Source organism: Dinoponera quadriceps, unplaced genomic scaffold (genome assembly GCF_001313825.1).
Source record: "Dinoponera quadriceps isolate SergipeBrazil2010 unplaced genomic scaffold, ASM131382v1 scaffold1565, whole genome shotgun sequence".
Classification (NCBI taxonomy): domain Eukaryota; kingdom Metazoa; phylum Arthropoda; class Insecta; order Hymenoptera; family Formicidae; genus Dinoponera; species Dinoponera quadriceps.
In genome coordinates, this window is record NW_014556124.1 from 2,182,805 (window position 1) to 2,200,017 (window position 17,213).

General features: G+C 39.6%; 2 protein-coding genes across 16 annotated transcripts; both read left to right on the plus strand.

Annotated features, from left to right (window-relative positions):
- The first annotated feature begins 887 nt into the window (after positions 1–887).
- Positions 888–4,657, plus strand: LOC106746861 (E3 ubiquitin-protein ligase MARCH8). Of its 8 annotated transcripts, none has more exons than XM_014623961.1 (6): positions 888–994; positions 2,226–2,348; positions 2,975–3,066; positions 3,180–3,360; positions 3,503–3,768; positions 3,959–4,657. In XM_014623961.1, the coding sequence occupies exons 1-6, from the start codon at positions 956–958 to the stop codon at positions 4,221–4,223; spliced, it is 966 nt and encodes a 321-aa protein (XP_014479447.1). In that variant the 5' UTR covers positions 888–955; the 3' UTR covers positions 4,224–4,657. The 8 variants fall into 8 exon arrangements, with proteins under 8 accessions (XP_014479447.1, XP_014479451.1, XP_014479448.1 ...); XM_014623965.1 differs by having other exon boundaries at positions 904–1,301; XM_014623962.1 differs by having other exon boundaries at positions 904–1,291; positions 2,055–2,348.
- A 1,174-nt stretch (positions 4,658–5,831) lies between these two features.
- LOC106746825 lies at positions 5,832–17,032 on the plus strand. Of its 8 annotated transcripts, XR_001374619.1 has the most exons (19): positions 5,832–6,589; positions 7,429–7,942; positions 8,107–8,241; positions 8,417–8,443; positions 9,159–9,274; positions 9,440–9,525; positions 9,827–10,229; positions 10,394–10,508; positions 10,591–10,880; positions 10,969–10,980; positions 11,108–11,836; positions 12,194–12,325; positions 12,532–12,615; positions 12,840–13,125; positions 13,222–13,359; positions 13,436–13,833; positions 14,896–15,153; positions 15,240–15,661; positions 16,850–17,032. XR_001374619.1 is itself a non-coding variant. In XM_014623888.1 (18 exons), exons 1-18 carry the CDS (start codon positions 6,220–6,222, stop codon positions 15,362–15,364), a joined length of 4,218 nt encoding a protein of 1,405 aa, XP_014479374.1. In that variant the 5' UTR covers positions 5,832–6,219; the 3' UTR covers positions 15,365–16,527. The 8 variants fall into 8 exon arrangements, 7 of the variants coding, with proteins under 7 accessions (XP_014479374.1, XP_014479376.1, XP_014479375.1 ...); XM_014623888.1 differs by lacking the exon at positions 16,850–17,032 and having other exon boundaries at positions 15,240–16,527; XM_014623890.1 differs by lacking the exon at positions 16,850–17,032 and having other exon boundaries at positions 9,174–9,274; positions 15,240–16,527.
- The last annotated feature ends 181 nt before the right edge of the window (positions 17,033–17,213 follow it).

Here is a 17,213-nt window from a genome sequence, read left to right on the forward strand (position 1 = left end):
AGTTAAATATTATAGCTATATATATATATATATATATATATATGTATGTATATATAAATGTATGTGAATATTGTTTATGATTTCAATGAACAAAAATTTCCTCCTCTTGTTAAGTCACAGACAAGATAAAAAATTTACCACAGATACATGTTTCTTTAACTAATCTTGTATAAACGCAATATATATGTGTAAATGAAAATACAATTTTACAAATGATGTATGGCATTAAATTCAGATTTAACTTATGCCAATAAAATGTCAATAATATGTCAATAAAATAAACAACATTTCCTATTATATATTTATGGAATGCCTCTTAGTATAAAACACATTCATTAATATTCGTGTGTTTATTGAAAGATTATCTTTTTACATTAAAATTTGTGACAATTGTGGCAATTAGAGCTTTTAGCGGAGAAGCAGAAGATAAGATTAAACTTATAACATAAGATTTATTTTTAAATTTCCCCTCAGATTCCTTAAGTTTTCAAATTTTATTCGCATTTACGTACAGAAAATGTATTTAATCTCTGCAAATATACGATATATCATAAGGAAAACCTGCGAATGAATCTCATGTTCAACGCAAATGATCCAAGAGGCTTTGTCTCCTCAGGTACCGAGTTCGAGATTCGAAATTCCGCGCGTTGTTATCAGCAAGATTATCCGACGAATCGCTTCGATCGGGCTTGTGGCTTTCGCCAACAGGCGACGCGACGATAGAACACGGTTCGAGCAGCGGGGCAGCCAATGGCAGTGCTGCTTTCACCGAAATAATAGACACATACCGGCACGTTGATTGGCCATCGGACGCTTACCGCGTTGGTAAGCGAGCCGTTTCACACTTCCGATTTGCCGAGGGCGTCCAGGACACGCCTACGTTTACGTTATGGCGGCGTAGCAGAAAAATGACACACACAGCCTGTTACGGAGGAAGGAAGGACAGTGCGCTGCGATGAAGGCTACCGTTGGTTTTGTTGTTTCGCGTTCCGAGGCGAGTGTCACGGCGTGTCCTCGTGGTGAACGGTATCGTGCGAACGTTACGTGTGCCGGGACGAGCGAGTAAAGCGCTCGTGCGATCTCGCGCATCGAGAAGACCCGAATGTTGAGCTATGCCGTGTGTGTCATTGACTCAGGACGGAGTGTCAAAATGGTGATACGAGCCCGCTTTTTCCACGATAAGTAATAATTAAACGCTCCCGGGAGCGACGTTCCGTCGACCGGCGGTCTCGTACAACGTTTGCCGACTTTGTCCTGCGACGAAGGGACGCGCGCGAGTGAGAACACAAAAGTAAGAACACGTATGTGTGACAACGTCGACGATGGACGACGGACGATGACGACGACGCGACGACGATGACAACGTCGGTGTGCTTTGTTTTCTTTCTCTCGCAGCCTCGCTAAATTCGCATCGCACAAAGCGAATCGCGACTGTGTGACGATCAGTTGACAGACGGTACGGATCGCAGAATACGACGCAGTGTGTGCCAGTCGTTATCACTGCTCGGCGCTCTCGTACTTGTTTACAGAAGCGATTTGTTTAATATCGCTCGATTTACATGAGTCGCGGAGGCAACTCTTCGCGGAGAGAAACTGCTCATTATCGGTGGTATTTTTAACCCGACTCTCTCGAGGTGTCGTCGCTGTTACGTGTCGCGCGGATACGTTTTCCACATGATCGAGTTTAATTCCCTACTTCGAGCTCGTATGTCATCACAAATCGTCCTGATCGGCTAATAATTCATTCATTGAGCAAACGCTGAAAATCTCGGTGTATTTGACAGGTGTACCAAATAGTAAAAGAAATATTACGTGTATCTGCATACGCACATATATATATATATATATATATATATATATATATATATATATATATACATATATATATATATTTGCATGAATATCGCTGTTGCAAACAGAAGTTTGCACATTATTACATAATTATCTAAAGAAGTTGGGATGATATACACCAGCCTCCAAGTGTACATATACGTGCGAACACAATAGATCTGTATACGTCTATTTATAAACACAGCGTTTGTGTATGATTTCAGGCTGTATATATTTTGATACTAAGTGCTGAATAACGCTCGTAAGATTCGAATTCGGAGTTACACGATTATCCCAATTGGCATTGAGGACGCTATTGGGGGGACGATGATCCGACATCCAAGATGTGTTTAATCAAACTTACTCATTAGTGATTGTATGTTCGCCGAGGTTAGAGAGTGATGCCGGTTCATCAGATCAATGTCAATCCGCCTGACTGGCAACCACCTCTGTCACTTGGACCTTCCAGTAACACTAGCCCTGCTGGCGGGGAAGGCTTACCAGAATGGACACCACGGGTGAGAGATTGAGATAAATAACAATATGATTATCTTCAATTCCTTTGTGAAATTTGGAAGTACACACTGTGTTTCTTGAGTAAAACCACAGCTGTAGCTCAGTTGTGAAAACAGCATTGTGAAATCTTTACGGTTCAATGTTATGATACATCTTATCTTTGTTGTAATTGGCTGCGTTCAGAAAACACAAGCAATCAGTGAGCCTCAATAATTATTGGTCTTTAGTGTTAAATTCCTAAATTTAGACCAATTATGTCGGTGAATTATTTAACCATTGTATTTTTTTAACAGTCATTGTTATAGCATGTTATTTTGACAGTTGTTACTGTGTTATTATTATTATTATTATTTATTTATTATATGGGAAGAATTTCCTTTAGAGCAGTTGTACGTTTATAGAGACAAGTACATTTATAGAAACGTTTGTTTAATCCGCAAACGAGAAAGAAAACAGAAGGATGAAAGAAAAAAGAATCTTTATACAATGAAAAAAAAAAAATATATATATATATATATATATATATATTGTGACAATGTTATAAGAGAGCATAAATTATGTAAGAGGTAACGACACTGATGATTAAACTTATCGTTTCTCATAGTTCATAAAAATATGGTTATTTTAGGAATCGGGTTACGCCACGGTAGTCACCATTATACCAGACCATTGTCACTCATCAGTAAGCACATTGTCCTCAAGTAACCATGATATTTGCAGGTAATATATATGTATCGCTTATTTACATACAAGTCGTTCGCAAAGCGAACCGAAGTGCGTTCGCAATATATGTTTCAATATGAAAAAGTATGTGTATCTGTTTGTGTAAACAGGATTTGTCATTGCGAAGGCGAGGAAGGTGCCCCTTTGTTGGCACCTTGTTATTGCAGCGGCAGCTTGCGCTACGTACATCAGGCGTGTCTTCAGCAATGGATAAAGGCTTCGGATACGCGCGCTTGTGAATTATGCAAGTTCACGTTCATTATGCATGCCAAGACAAAGCCGTTTTGCGAGGTAACTTATTCCTCTTGGTCCCTTGGAAAAAAAAAAAAAGCAGAAAACTCTTTTGAGAACGGAGAGATTGCCGAGTGTTGCCTAATTTTTTCATCGTACTCCCGAGTAAACGCGAATAAACGGTGTACGATGGCACTTGCAGTGGGAGAAGCTGGAGATGTCCGCGCTGGAGGTGAGAAAGTTATGGTGCGCCGTCGCTTTTCACGCCGTCGCCGCGCTCTGCGTGGCGTGGTCGTTGTACGTGCTGGTCGAGCGTTCGGTGGAGGAGGCTCGACGCGGCTTCGTCGACTGGTCCTTCTGGACGAAACTGATAGTCGTCGTGATCGGCTCCACCGGCGGATTAGTTTTTATGTACATTCAATGCAAAGCGTACATTACATTGTGCAGGAAGTGGCGAGCGTTTAATAGGTGCGCTAAATGCGACACAGGCACGCTGCGTGCGGTGTGTTTTACCACAATGGCGATTGTTCTTGTTACTTAGAAAACAAAAGTCTCTCTTCCTCTTTTTCTTTCTTTCTCTCTTTCTTTGGATATTGTGGGTGTAAGTTGTGCTATTTGACTCGTCTCAAAATGATCTCACTCTCGGTGTTTGTTTCAGAGTAATATTTATTCAAAATGCTCCCGAAAAAGTGGTGCTTCCTCCTTCACCTACGGACTCTTTGAGAGAGGTGACGTTACCTTTGAAGGACCCGACTGCCTCGATGCCCGAGCTCAATCGCACTCTGTTACCCCGTACGATAGATCCTCCATGTGCCTCGCAGCAGATGGCGAAGCCCGATTCCGCCGCGCCGCCGCAGAGGCACGACGCTCAACTAAAACTTTACGTATTCGACAAGTTGTCCTCGTCCGAAGACAACCTATAATACATACACACGCATACACACCTTGGAGACGCGGCGAGACGGCCGCGGATCGCCGTTGAGAATGAAGAAAAGAACGAGAAGAAGAGGAAGAAAGAGGAGGAGAGGGGTGATTAGCCAAATTTTCAGTTCGAAGTAAGCGCGCGGGCGTGTCTGGACAGAACTGATGGTGATTTTAGACTACGTATAATTACGATTTCGAAACTCGGAAACGGGGAAGATCACATCCTCGTCGCGAAGTCGTCGAATATCCGCCCTTAAACGAAACAAAGCACCTTTTTCCGAAACTTAGTTGACTTCATCAGTGCTTACAGTGTTGACAAGTGGGGTAGGCAAGAAGTGTACAGTCAGAACACAGCTGGCGCTTTCTCAGACAATTATGTACATAATTATTGTATCTGTGATGTTATTAAATAAACTTTACCATATTTAAACAATATAGGCAGTTAAGTTGCGTAGAAATGGGTAAAGTTGGGTAAGTTAAGTTTAAAGTTAATTATGCGAAACTATATATATATATATATATAATTAAATTTTAACTTTAAAAATTTTAACTAAACTTTTCATTAGTTTTTGTTCAAATTACTCTTAACGCAACTAAGTTAATTATACAAGCCATTAATTTTTAACTTCAAAAAAAAGTTAATTTACCCAACCGTGGAAATAAATATTAGCATAAGAGAGGGGGAAAAAAACGCCTACCGATTTAATTATTTTACATTAGTCATTTGGCCTGTTATTTTTAGCTGAACTGGCTGCATTAATTAAAAAAATTTACATACATTATTTACATTGAAGCATACGTTTGAGATTCTCACGCTTGAATCGCAGACTTCTATATACTATTAGACCGCTAACTCCTACGAAGTACATGGCTCCGAAAAATATATACAGAATCATTAACAAGTAGGATGACATTCATGTCTGATTGGTTATAGACATCGGCCATATTACATTTATCTACCACTCCTCTTCTTCCCTACTCAACAAGTAGTATGCAATAAATACTTTTCGGGGTCCAATTTTTTATATAGTATGTAAGGGAGTTAGCGATCTAGTAATATGTAGAAGTCCGTGGCTTCAATGTGCGTACATTTCTTGAACTAGTGCGCTGTCGCTTCAGCTAAAAAGAACAAACCAATTAACAACATAGATGGGCGAGCGCACAAGCGTGTTCATATGACGTATATGGTCTGTTCCTTCTAGCTGAACTGGCTGCACCAGTTCGAGAAATTTACATATTCATCGAAACACATGAAGCTCTTACGTACTAGGAACTCGATTCTTGAATCATTCGTAACTATTCGTATACGTAACTTGCGAACTAGTGACATCCAATGAGCGTACAGCTATTCCGTAGAAGCAGCACGCTCATTGGATATCACTCGCAACGTATACGAATAGTTACGAATGATTCAAGATCCGAGCCCCGGGCGCAGGCTAGAGCGCAGCCGAGGAGCGAGCCTTCTTATCGATGCCGCGGCGATACTGGCGCCGTATCGATCGAGTCAGCGGCAGCGGCGTCGACGGCGGCAGCAGCGGCGGCGACAAATACATCCAGCCGAAATTCGGTGGAATCTCGACGCTGCCCTATCGATCGGTTGATCAGTGTCGCGCGCGTAGCCGAGAGGTCAGGTCCTTCGTGGTGGTGCGGTAGTGCTTCCGCGGCGGCAGACCGCGCACTGCGAGAGTCGCAGTCGATAGTCGCGCGGAGTTGTACGTGGATACAGTTGGTACGCGGGACGAGAGAGAGAGAGAGAGCGAGAGAGAGAGAAAAAGAAAGAAAGAGAGAGAAAACGGTTCGAGTTTCGCGAGGGACGGCAGCGGAAGAGCGCCTCGGCTCCGCACGAGACGACGACGTGCGTGATCAGCTTCGTGGAGAGAGAGAGAGAGAGAGAGAGGCATCCTCGTGCCGCGTCCGTTTCCGCGCTCGGCGTGAGTTATCCGCGCACCGTTTTCGTCAACATCACGCTGGCTATGTAGCGCGCCGGTTTTGTAAATGAAGCAGCGGCGGCGTATACCGCGCTCGCGTGCCGAGGGGAGGAGAAGAGCGCCTGCCGCTGTAACCGCGGCGGCCGCGGGGGCGATGGGAATGGCGCGCAAATGCTGCGTGCGTAGCTGCGAGGCGGACGTGCGGGAGGCGCGCGCCAAAGGACTGCCGCTTCACAAGTTCCCCAAGGACGCCGCGTTGAGGGACAGGTGGTTGGCCAGCGGCGGATTCGAGGCGAGCTTCAAGCCGACGCCGGGCCAGGTAGTCTGCCATCGGCATTTCAAACGCGCCGATTACGAAGCCGCCGCGCGGGGCCACAAGTTCCTGCTGAAGCGTGGCAGCGTACCCACCGTCTTCGCCGACTATGACAATCATCCAGGTACGTCTACCAGGGCGATCGCGCGCGCACCGACGATCAACCGACCACCTCGTGCCGCGAGAGGGAAATGGACGTTGTCACAGGCGTGGAGCGCAACGTAGTCGCCCCTCGCGTATCCTCTTTCTTCTTCGCTTTGCTCCTTCTCTCCCTCCTCCTGCACCTCCTCTCTCTTGCCTCACGCTGTCTTCCTTTCCGTTCCCTTGCCTCTGTCCCCTTCTTCTCTCCCTGTCTCTCTCTCTCTCTCTCTTTCGCCGCTCCAATGTATTCCCGCTGCGTCCTCCTCCCTCGCTCCCTCCCTCCGTAGCGTACTCCGGCTTCGTCGAGTCGTGTCATGGCGCACCGCGCGCCGGTCATGCCTGTGCGTGCGCGCGTCATTTTTTCCACGAGAACGCGTCTACGACGATGTGGTTGTCGCCGGCGGTGCTGACAGATGCTCGCGAGAATGTGCCGAACGGTCAGCGACGTTCGCGCTGCCGTGACAGTCGATTGTTCGCCGATAAGAGCGGCGCGAGCCGCAGCGCGGCAAAGTGCCGCTCCGTTCTTCCCGTCGGGTGTGCGCGACCTTTCCTCGGTTTACTTTACATATTTACGCATGATCTGTATTTTTCTTCGCCGACTTCCAGCATCGTAAGTCACCGGAATTGAGAGCTCGCTTCTTGTACACACCGAACGGAGGATATTTCGGATGTTGCGATTTTATTTAAGACGTGGTTGATGAATTTTATTGTATTTTCGCGAGTTTGATACACGATATATGTGATAAGTTGTGAATAAGGATTGTATTTAAACGTCACGCATGTGTCAGCCGAACTAATGATGATTGTTTTCCTTCTTTTCAGATCCTGTGATTATGTCAGTGAAATCTTCGACATCATATGCACAGGAAGACCTGGACCTGATCAACTCAGAGATACTGAATCTGGAACATTCTATCTCACCGTCATTGTCCGAAGCGAGGACGCCTAAATCTGACAGTTGCGGTGAGCCTTGTTATTCCAGGCCTGAATCTTCCGCAGATTCCTTGAATCCTCTGGATAACGTGGAATTGGTAGACGCCGCGTACAAAATGACGACCCCGAAGGAAGAAACTGTGACAACGGTGAAAGAAAAGTCGGTGGAAAATTCAGATAGTAAAGTGAACACGGTAGCCGTGCAGCTTGGTATCGTCGAGCCAGGAACAATGAAAACTGTCGCCAAAGATCTAACGATAAAGGATGAATTGAAGGACATTAAATTATCCGATGACAAGGAGTTCGATAAAGTGGAGGAAATAAAACCAAAAGTTTTAAGTAGAGACGGATTAAAGTTTTATCCCGGTGCCAAATTGGAAGCTAAAGACTTTAGTGAGAAGTGGCAAGTATTGTTGAAAGTAATTTTAACACAATTTTATAAAGCACGTGTGACGAGTTATGTGATATGAAACTTTTAAGTGTGAATTATACATGGAGAAAACTGTACATTTGAAAGTTGAACTATATTGTTGGGATAGAGTCAAATATATTGATCCATACTTGCAGGTATTGTGCAAAAGTGGTGGAAGCTGACTGGGATGAAAGGGAAGTTCTAGTACATTTTGATAAATGGAGTTCGAGGTACGACGAATGGATACCAATGGATAGTTCCAGGCTTCGTGAATTACAATCTCTGCCAAAGTAAGTGAGCGTTCTAATTATCAGAAATATCATGACATATCAGTGATTAGTACTTAGGCTACTTGAATTGCTACATCGCTACATCACTACCTTGCTACATTGCTACGTTGCTCTACGTTGCTCCCAGAATTAAAGATTTTATCTTGATAAAACTGTTTTATATCTTTCTTTAAAGCGAACAAACTTGGATCCCACCATCTCCGTAAGTGAAAATTGTGTTAGTGAATAGACGAAAAATTACAATACCTGCGTAGTGGTAGAAAGACTCATGATATTGTAGTATTTCTTTAATCCAACCCGATTAACAAGAGAGTGATCTTGAATCTTCATTAAGTGTGAAGATTACCTAAGACCCTGTGCTTATTACATCAGTGAAGATGAGAGAGTAAATATTGGTCCACCGCTGAATACTTCAAATGATGGAATCCAAATAAAAAGATTCTCGGTTTTTGGTACATATATTGAATCTTACTTTTGTGTTGTGCATAAATATATAGTAAAAATAAAAGTATAAATTATTGTTATAGATAAAAAGTTACAAGAAGTTTTCTCTGTAAATTTTTTTGAGTTCCGCGGTATTAATTGCACACATTCAACTTTCACGTATATGAGAATTTACAGGAGTGAGCGATGTTTATTTTATCAATTATTTTCATTAAAATATATCTACTATTATATACATATACATATATATGTAAAGTCACGTTAGAATAATTTTTTCACCGGAACATCGCTGGACCAATTTTTTTTTCAAATTCGGCTCAGTGTATTTTTGTGCGTCGCGATTGACAAACGAACTACGAGTCGATGTTATTTAAACAAAAAAAGTGAGACACATCTTGAGACATTTCTCTTGAGGTTTTCACGTTTTCATTTAATTCTAATAATAATACATTCGACCCGCGCATAATGCGTAGATTTCGCACCTCCAGGGAAACAAAAGTGAGGGAGTTTTCAGTGGGAGAAAGGATACTCGCCACGTGGGCGGACGGTAGGAAATATCCAGCCAAAGTGAATGCGGTCTTGACTAATGGTAAGGACCTAACCTTAACTGGAAGCGGGAAAGAGACGGACTGCGTTCGTAGATAACTGTTTGACGTTTACACCTAAGGAGAGAGGGTTATATATATGCCTAACTTTTTTATCTTGATGGGGCTGAAGCACCTCAAAAGTACATCCAAGTGAATCTTCTTCGCAGATAGATACGATGTATTGTTCGATGATGGATACGGGAAGGTCGTCAAGTCGTCGAAAATGACCAAAATCGCTGCAACTCCGACTAAGGTACGGATACGTAGGTTGAGGTTATGTTGTTATTTCCCTGTAACTGCAAGTAAGAAAATTTTATCTGAGTTTGTAGAATTGAACGATACTTTTTTTCTTCTTGTATTTAGTATTACTTTGCATTACTCCTCAAATGTTATCTCAGCAAACCACAAAGATTGATATTATAGTGAAAACTTAGAACAAGCTGTTGCAAGTAGAATTTTTAAACTGGGATACTTACATATATGTCACATAAGATATCATTCTGTTTGCTAATGTTATTATTATAAATTATTTGCTTTGTTCCATTTGAATGCAGCAATTGAATGAACTGGATGGATATATTGGCAGCAAACAGGAAAGAAGAGACAAAAAACGGAAACATACAATTATGGAGTTATTTCATACTAACTCTAGGAAGCGTATAAAAACTGATACTGACAAAACACCAAAGAAAGTGGAAACTGTTGTTAAGGAGAGCACAGAAAGCATCATAGAACCTAAGATCGAGCTGGACGGTACAATGTACGGTCCTTGTTTCGAACCCGACACAAATTTGTTGAAAGGATTTGACACCAATTTTGCGAAGATCAAATCATACTCAAAGAAAAGCAAGAAGGAATTGCCCAAAATTGATACGGATCATGAAGAAGACGTTGGTCCTGAATGGATTGACGGAGAACCACAAGGAACAGAATCTTATATTGTAGATGGTAACGATGGTAAGTTCTTATAACGTCAACTGTATTTAATTATAGTTATTAGTTCAATATTAAGCACATTATCTTTTTACTTTCGTTTCCTTTTGCTTTTTTATGATTTCTTACATTTTCTTTTTTTATGTAATATTAAGAATTGATGTTAGAGTTTAATTTTTTATTTTTAGGACCACGTCGATCTATAATCATATCGGACAAGAGATTGCCACCCGGTTGGGAAAAGCACTTTACGCAAAGGAAAGCTGGTACATCAGCAGGGAAATGGGATGTGCTGTTCATACAGTAAGATACAATGATATTTTGTTTTAAATTATGACTGAACAACTACATACAATTCGTTAATAATTACGTTTCTGTCGTAAAGCAAGCAGACGGGGAAGAAATTCCGATCTAGGAACGACATCCGAATATTTATGGAAAACCAAGGACAGTTGGATTTCGACCCTGAAAAATTTGATTTCTGCATACATCGTAAGAAACGGAACAACGCGCATCGCGTCAAGCAGGAGGTCACACCGGAGGCACCGAAGAAGATCAAAACCTTGTTGCCCAAAACGAAAGCGTTATCCACACCTGAAAGTACAGTGATTACTGCGAGTTCTCTCGATACTCCGCCTGTTGTTTCGACGCCTACTACATCTGCTGCGGATGGCGGTAAGTTTTCTGTATGACACTATATCTTGAATCCTCATCACATTTTAATCGTTCATTATGTCTCTTTTACATTATACTAATTCATCAGAAGTGAACTATTGTAAGTATCTAAAGATATATATTTTTATGTAATCATGTAAAATTTAATTATTGGTTCTTTTTTTATATATCTGCGTAATAAAAGCACAAAGGCACCTTACGAATATTTGAATGACATTTTAAAACAGCCGTTTTCATCGGTGGACTTCGTGTGGAAATGGAAGATAGCGCTTACAAGTGTCCCAAGGAGGGATGCAATAAGAATTTCCGAAAGGAAAATTTATTGCAAATGCACATCAAACACTATCATCCAGAATACTCCAAGTTTTTGGGGTCTACACCAAAAGTTGAAGATTTGGCTTACGCAAGAACAATTGGAGAATCTATAGAAGACATTATCCCGAAAAAGTCGACGCCTTTCCTAGAGAAGATTAACAAACTCGGAAAGAAGAGATCTCTCCCGGACAAGCCTTCATCCAGCAATTTATTGCAGCCAGTATTGAACACCGTGCAGCCCGCATCTCCTTCGGTATCAGTTCCATTGATACCGGAATTGGAAGAGGAAATGGATCAGTCGGAAAAGTGCAATGACTTGCAGAAGGACGATATGAAGATCGAAACGATGTCTCCGATATCCATTCACAGCATGGAGGTAGACGACGACGTCGAGAAGAAAAGGGAGAATACCGGCGCTATGTCTCCTACCACATTATTCGACATGAAAGTCAAGGAAGAGAAAACACAAGTTGGCATTAAAACTTTGTTACCTGTGAGGCCACCCGCAACGTCGGAGTCGCAGAAAATCGACAGGGCGAAACCTGTGGATGAGATGATGCACGTCGAACGTACGAAAGGTTCGAAGAAGAGGCAATCCGAGTATAACATGCACTTATCGGCCAAAGGAAAGAAACGACATGGTAAGAATCTCTTTCATATTCATCAAGAGACTAACACTTAAGGCCCATTTATGCAGTCGTAAACTGTTACTTTATACCGGGACCATAAGAAATTGATGAATCACAATCAATTATTCTTCTATAATTCGACTGTGATTGTTTTTTTTTCTTTTTTTTTTTTTCTTTTACGGTTCCGGCATAAGTCAATGGTTTACGACTTGCATAACTGAGCCTATAGTCTGAGTGTGTTAAAAAAGTCTCGAGAAGATATTGCCTTAAAACGAAAATCCTGACTCTTTTGATATAACTATTCTATTGTTCTACTAATTTGTAGCTAGATTAAGTGCAATATAATATGCTCTGTGTGTTACTGCATAGGCATGTCAGATCTCATCGATAGTTTCGGTGACTTAGATGATAGCGCTTTGGATGTTGAGGGGCCGACGGCACTCATGTACAGATATAGCCGTAGAAAATCCGACTCCAAGAGCGATGAAAATAGTCAAAATAGTAAGTGCGAACGATTTCGTCGTGCACACATACATTCTTAGTGTGCAACTGTTTTGGTTCAGATGCATTTCTTTTTTTTCAAATTCAACACAGCTTGATAAATGGATTTTTCTTTAAGTAATATGTTTCATAATAATCAAATATACTTGAAATACTTTATTGTATTATGCAATACTTTGTATTATTTCTGTTCTTGTTCTCTTCAGGTCAACTAAATGATTCTCGCATTGAAAAAGGCGATCCCTTAAAAGGGGATACTATCAAAACTGATATTAATAATGATGCAGAAGGTACATGGTTGATTTTTTTTATCTTTTTATTGACTTTGCCTCCTAATTTTATATGCAGATAACACTTATTTTCCTTGCGTTTATATGCTATACTTTGTATACTCACGGAAAGTACTCACACCTAGTTAACGAATATCTGTCACCACAATCTCATCGATATATACTTATACGAGATGTCTGCCGGATAATTTTTTTTTCAACATGAACCTTTATTGACTTATTAGAAAGCGAAGGAGTGATGATGATGATCAACGGTGAGATGGTAAAAGTGGAACAACTTCGGAGAGAGGAAATAATAAACTGCACGTGTGGTTTTATGGAAGAGGACGGTCTGATGATACAGTGCGATCTCTGTCTCTGCTGGCAACACGGTCACTGCAATGCGATCGAAAGGGAGAAAGACGTTCCCGAAAAATATATCTGTTACATATGTCAACATCCGTATCGTCAAAGGCCATCGAAAAAGTACTTTCACGATCAAGACTGGATCAAGGAAGGAAAATTACCAAGGTAATTTATTAATTCAGAAACTTTATGTAATTTATGTATATAATTTGTAATTTATTAAGAATATACAATGTTTAATCGGTTCTTGGACTTTTGTAGTTTACCTAATCGCACTCGCGATCAGTATATGATAAACCAAAGGACCGCGATGTTGAAACGGTCTTACGACTTGGTCGGTGCGCTCCTGCAAATTCAGCAAATTCTTCATAGCCTGCGTGTGAAGATCAATGTAGCTCAGTAAGTGTTATACACAAACGCTTTCGGAGAAACACTTACCTATATGGTGGCAAATAATTTCTCAATGTATATATAGACAGAAGGATCATCCCAAACTGTATCTTTGGGCTAAAAATTGGGAGAAGACGGATATACCAAAGGTAGACATCGAACCGATACCAATAATGGAAATAACGAAATTAGGTGCGGATTCTATCGACATAGGTTCTGAGAGTTTGCGACGTATTGAGCCAAAGATAGAAACTAAATTGTCTCTGAAAGATGATCAAGACGAAAAGTCGATCGCCTCGGACTCGGAATTGATGAAAATATTGGAAGAAGACAGCACACATTCCGACGAATCCAGAGTCACCGGTAAAAGGGAAAGTTTAATCAATTCAAAGGATAGTCATATACTTTTGGACACGTTAACGAGTAGCAATTCCGACGTGAAACAAAGGAGCATTGATGCAGATATTAAAACAGAGAATATTGGTACGTTATCGAAACTTCTGTTTTTTCACCGCAGCCTTCTTGATTAATGACATCGCAAATGAGTAAACGTATGCCTAAAATTCTCTTGCGAATACAAAAATCTGAATTGATTGAAAATAATGATTATAATCGATTGAGTATACTTATAAAATATTTCGAAAACCTTCCTTCTACTTTAACGTGCAGTTAGTTAAATAACGTGCAGTAAGTTTTTTTCGCGGTATATAGCTTTATTTTTCAGTTTTCTCTGAAAAAATGGTTTCATAATCTTAAAACATGTAAAATATGCGGCAAACTGAGGTATCTGCCCGATATGGAATCGCGGAATCACAAAATAATATTACGGCCGTCTGAGTATGGTTGAAAAATGATCCGTTATTTCAAGGATTATTTTAAGATTCTACGTGACACATCGGACAGACCACCTCAGTTTGCTACATTTTTTACAGGTTTCAAGCTTACGAAACTATGTCTCTCAGCGAAAACTAAAAAACAAATCTAAATGCGCAAAAAACTTACTACATGTTATATCTGGCCTATGACGTCATAAAATTGATACGGCTGTCCGAGAGAACCGAGCCTTAAGGCAAAAAAAGTGTTTTCGGAAGATCTTAAAAATATGCTCGATCGAGTATAAGCATCATTTTATGGACGTATTTACTTCGACATATTTCGCAAGAATTGTGGGTATGTTTTCTCGCGTCTGATGCCATCAACCAAGACAATTGCAGCGAAGGAGCTTTAACTCTAGATATACACACTTCTTTTCTTACTCTACGTACTTTATTTGTTTTTTTTTTCAATCGATAGAGAATCGATTAAGGAACAGGCCCATAATTTATAAAAGTCGATAGATTTATGGAGCTCCGAGATGTACGGATTAAAAAGAAAGAAAAGTCTAGAAACACGAAGAAATCTTGATTTAGTAAAGTTGCGTCGAGGTCCCGGGGACCCAGTGTGTATATCTAGGATTAACATGGAGAATATAGGTGTTTAACGATCAAGAGTTAGCAAAGAGATAGCAAAAAAATTCTCTGTTACTTTTTCAATTTAATTGTGTAGGTTTGCTAACTGAAAAAAGCATGATCGATAACTCAGTGTCTGAAAATCTGAGTTCGAGCTCGCTCATTAATAACGCTCAACAAGAATCTGGTATGGTTAATGTCGAGAACGAAATCGCCACACCTTTACAACCTTTCATACCGGAACCTGAAGCGCCAATCGATCCATCTGAGTGTCGAATGAGATTGTTGGAACACATCGAACATTTCCAGTGTCACATTGAGTCGAGATTGCAGTCAATAGATGCGCAAGTTTGTGGTAATGCAATCAAAAAGGCATTAAATAGGAATATCGTATGTCTAAGGTTTGTTAGGATATTTATTGTACATTTTGTTCCATGTTAGCTCTGGAAGCGATGGATGTGGAAGAACTTGTTCCAAGTCCAAACGCTCAGTCGCGTCTCAAACAAACAGTGCAGATGCTGCTGCGTGATTTAAGTACCGTTCGGAAGTTGGCGGCGTTGTGCTGAATAAATTATTAAAACTTTAACTTGAAAAAAAAACATCTACATCTACATATATATACATATATATATATATAATGTAAAAAATATATATAGTGAAATTTAGCTCTCATCTACGATGGTTATTGACGAGCTTAGTGCGATAGCAAGTGTCTACTACCTGGGAAACTTGGAATTCTTAAGGAACTTATGCCTGAAAATATCAGAGAATTCTCAGGGAATTTGATTGAAAATCGGGGAATTTTAAATAGACATTTGTCTGCAGGCCAGATTGTCGCGTTGTCCGTAGACAAATATTGTTTGGTTAGTAAAATTTTGTTTAATATTTTTTCCATTAAGAATCATAGAAAAAAATAGTTTAAGATCTTTGGATATGATTTTTAATTAATTTTAAATAATAAGGAATAACGTGCTATATAAATCGTAGGCACGAACTTATTAATATTCTGTATATATATGCACATTTAAGGTTGTTTTTAAGTTTTTGTTTAAGGCTCGGCTCCCACCGTTAGCTAAATTGGTTTTGTGACGTCATAGGCGGGAAGTAATATATATAAAATTCCTTGCGTTATATAGTTCTATTAATTTTTTTTTCCGTTGGAAGACACAATGATTTCGTGACCTTGAAACTTGTAAAAATGTGCAGAAAACTGAAATACCTGGCCGATGTGTCATGTAGAATCGCAAAATAATTCTTGAAATAACGGATCATTTTTCAGCCATCTCAGCTATCATGGCCACATGAATATGACTGAAAGATGACCCGTTTCTTCAAGAAGTAATTTGCAATTTTACTTGACATTGGCCAGATATCTTAGCTTTCTGCATATTTTACAGGTCTCAAGATTACGAAATCATTGTTATCTAGGGAAAATTAAAAAATAAAGTTATATAACGCGAGAAACTTACTGCATATCATTTCTCGCCTATGACGTCACAAAACTATTACGGCTAGCGGAGGGAGCCGAGCCTATTTAAATATTAACACTTTTTTATGTTTATAATAGATTATCTTTTGTTCTATATCTACGTATATAATTTAAATGTTTAATTATATTGCTTTGATGTTTAGCATATTGATTTGATGATTAATCCGATATTCGATATTGAAGTCAACGAATTTGGATTAAGTGCAATTTTGTTTAAGACAGATATTTATTTCAATAGACTTATAAAAGTTGTATTTTGCATTAGTTATATATTGCATAATTTTTTTGTTAAACTTGTTAAACTTATTTGTTAAATTTTTTTGTTACTTTTGAAAAAATTTTGAGATTTTATGCGATATAAAATATTTATTTTTTAGAGCCTTTACAATTGCTTTCAATTTTTCAAATTTAATCATTTAAACTCGAATGATTGTTAATTTTATTTTATGATTTATATTAGATTATATTTTTAAACTTACATGTATAGAAAATATTAAGGACTGCACGATAAATATATATTCATTTATAAGATACATTATTTTCATTTTATCTAAAATTTTAGCAAATTGCTTGGGAGATCGGAGAATTCTCAAGGAACTTTTTTCGGATTGGAGTAGACACCTTAGGTAACAATCGCTGATAGATCTTATAATTGTAATTTATAATAGCTCACCATGTTACTGTTAAACAAAAAGTGCCAAATGTAATTTAATTTTAACCCTTTATCTCTCGTTGCATAGCAATCTAATATTGAGTCAATAGTTGAGAATTTAAGAATTCGATTCTGAGTTTCATCCTGCGGTAGCTGTCATTGAATTACCTACCAAATTCATATAAAATTATTTGAAAGAATTTTCTTTTGAATGAATTCTCTTCCGCACAGAATATGTAAACAGAATAAAATCGATTTAGAAATCGTCACAGAA